General features: G+C 48.5%; 1 protein-coding gene across 1 annotated transcript; it reads right to left on the reverse strand.

Moving 5' to 3' along the window:
• Positions 1-887: 887 nt before the first annotated feature.
• Positions 888-1,345, reverse strand: LOC103777884 (histone H2B 8). Its single transcript, XM_008945447.1, has one exon. The coding sequence runs from the start codon at positions 1,338-1,340 to the stop codon at positions 960-962; it is 381 nt and encodes a 126-aa protein (XP_008943695.1). The 5' UTR covers positions 1,341-1,345; the 3' UTR covers positions 888-959.
• Positions 1,346-1,721: the final 376 nt, after the last annotated feature.

Genomic DNA, 1,721 nt, shown 5'->3' on the forward strand with positions numbered 1-1,721 from the left:
CTCTGCCCGCGCCTCTGACCCGCGCCCCGCCAACGGGAACGCCGGGTTTCTGCTCCGGCCACACCGCACGGGCTGACACCGCCGCCTCCGTCCCGGGCAGCCGGGATTTCAGCCCCCTAACAAATGGCGTTTCCGAAAAAACAGCCTTGCACCACCTGACGTTCCATAAAACACTCTCACTCGCTTTTCCTTTAAGCGTTCCTTATTTTTAACTTGTATTTTCCTATTACGTTGTATCTCTAGGATCTATGAGAAATCTTTTTGTTCTACTGTGCTTATTCTGCATCAGAGATAGCAAATAAAAAACTACGTCACTTCCATATAAAATCTCTGGGAGAAATGAAATTGTACTGTTCAGTACAGTTTCAAATCTGCTGTTCATGGCGTGACAGAACTCATGAAGCATTGTCTTAAAGATATATCACACGTACACAGACTGCGAAGCTCTAAGAAAACAAGGCATTCTGGCTTGCAGCCAGGTCATTCGGGAATGACAGCTAATATTTAAAGGCGACAACAATATTTTATTAGAAAAAAGTGTAAAATGGTACTGGAATACAGCTGTTATAAAAGAAAAAAACAACAAAACCAAACACAAAACCAAACAAACAATTCACTGCTTTATTGCTACCGTGCATCTTTCTCTACACTTGCTAAAAATACTAGATACTCTAAAATGAGGAAGGAAAACTAAGAGCTTTAGAACTGGATTAGGTACTTAATATTCTTTTTATAGACCTGCACGACTAACATGTGGGATGGGGCACAGACAAGATGATTCAAATCCTGAAATTTTACCACGACATATTCCCACCTATTAAATTGCATTTTAGCCTGTGAACTAAAGCAACACTAAATACAAGTACCACTCACCGAACCAAACCAGTGTGAAAGGCTCTTTTACTGAATTTGTGGGTGGCTCTTAAAAGAGCCTTTGCTTTAGACGATCTTTCAAACATTTACTTGGAGCTGGTGTACTTGGTGACGGCCTTGGTGCCCTCGGAGACGGCGTGCTTGGCCAGCTCGCCGGGCAGCAGCAGCCGCACGGCCGTCTGGATCTCCCGCGAGGTGATGGTCGAGCGCTTGTTGTAGTGCGCCAGGCGCGAGGCCTCGCCGGCGATGCGCTCGAAGATGTCGTTCACGAACGAGTTCATGATGCCCATGGCCTTGGACGAGATGCCCGTGTCGGGGTGCACCTGCTTCAGCACCTTGTACACATAGATCGAGTAGCTCTCCTTCCTGGTCTTTCTACGTTTCTTGTCACCCTTCTTCTGAGTCTTGGTGACGGCTTTCTTGGAGCCCTTCTTCGGAGCAGGAGCGGACTTCGCTGGTTCCGGCATTTTACAAGTCTGTCACTACCTGTCTACCGCAGGAACGACGTAGATACAATAGCTGCAGCCCCTCTATTTATAGGGGCGGTATGCAAATGAGATGGCTCCAGTCTGAGCCTGCCTATTGGACAATCCGAGTTCGTGATGTCACACCATCCGGCGCCTCCTATTGGTCGCCATTTCATCTCTCTCCCATTGGTTAGCTTCCCAATCGCAGCCTGCGCCAATCAGGCGTCCCGCGGAACCCCAGAAGGAAGGGATAAAAGGGCAGGGTGGCGGCTGGCGCCCCAGCTTCCTGTTCTCGCAGATCTTTGCGAAGCGTTTTACTTTTTTCCTTTTTTTCTTCTCTCACGACTCTCCTGAGCCATGTCTGGCCGCGGGAAGCAGGGC

Source organism: Merops nubicus, unplaced genomic scaffold (genome assembly GCF_000691845.1).
Source record: "Merops nubicus isolate BGI_N331 unplaced genomic scaffold, ASM69184v1 scaffold51528, whole genome shotgun sequence".
NCBI classification, from domain to species: domain Eukaryota; kingdom Metazoa; phylum Chordata; class Aves; order Coraciiformes; family Meropidae; genus Merops; species Merops nubicus.

What these genes read in the sequence shown, in the direction of transcription:
- LOC103777884 (XM_008945447.1), bottom strand. Translation starts at nt 1,340, where the DNA reads ATGCCGGAACCAGCGAAGTCCGCTCCTGCTCCGAAGAAGGGCTCCAAG.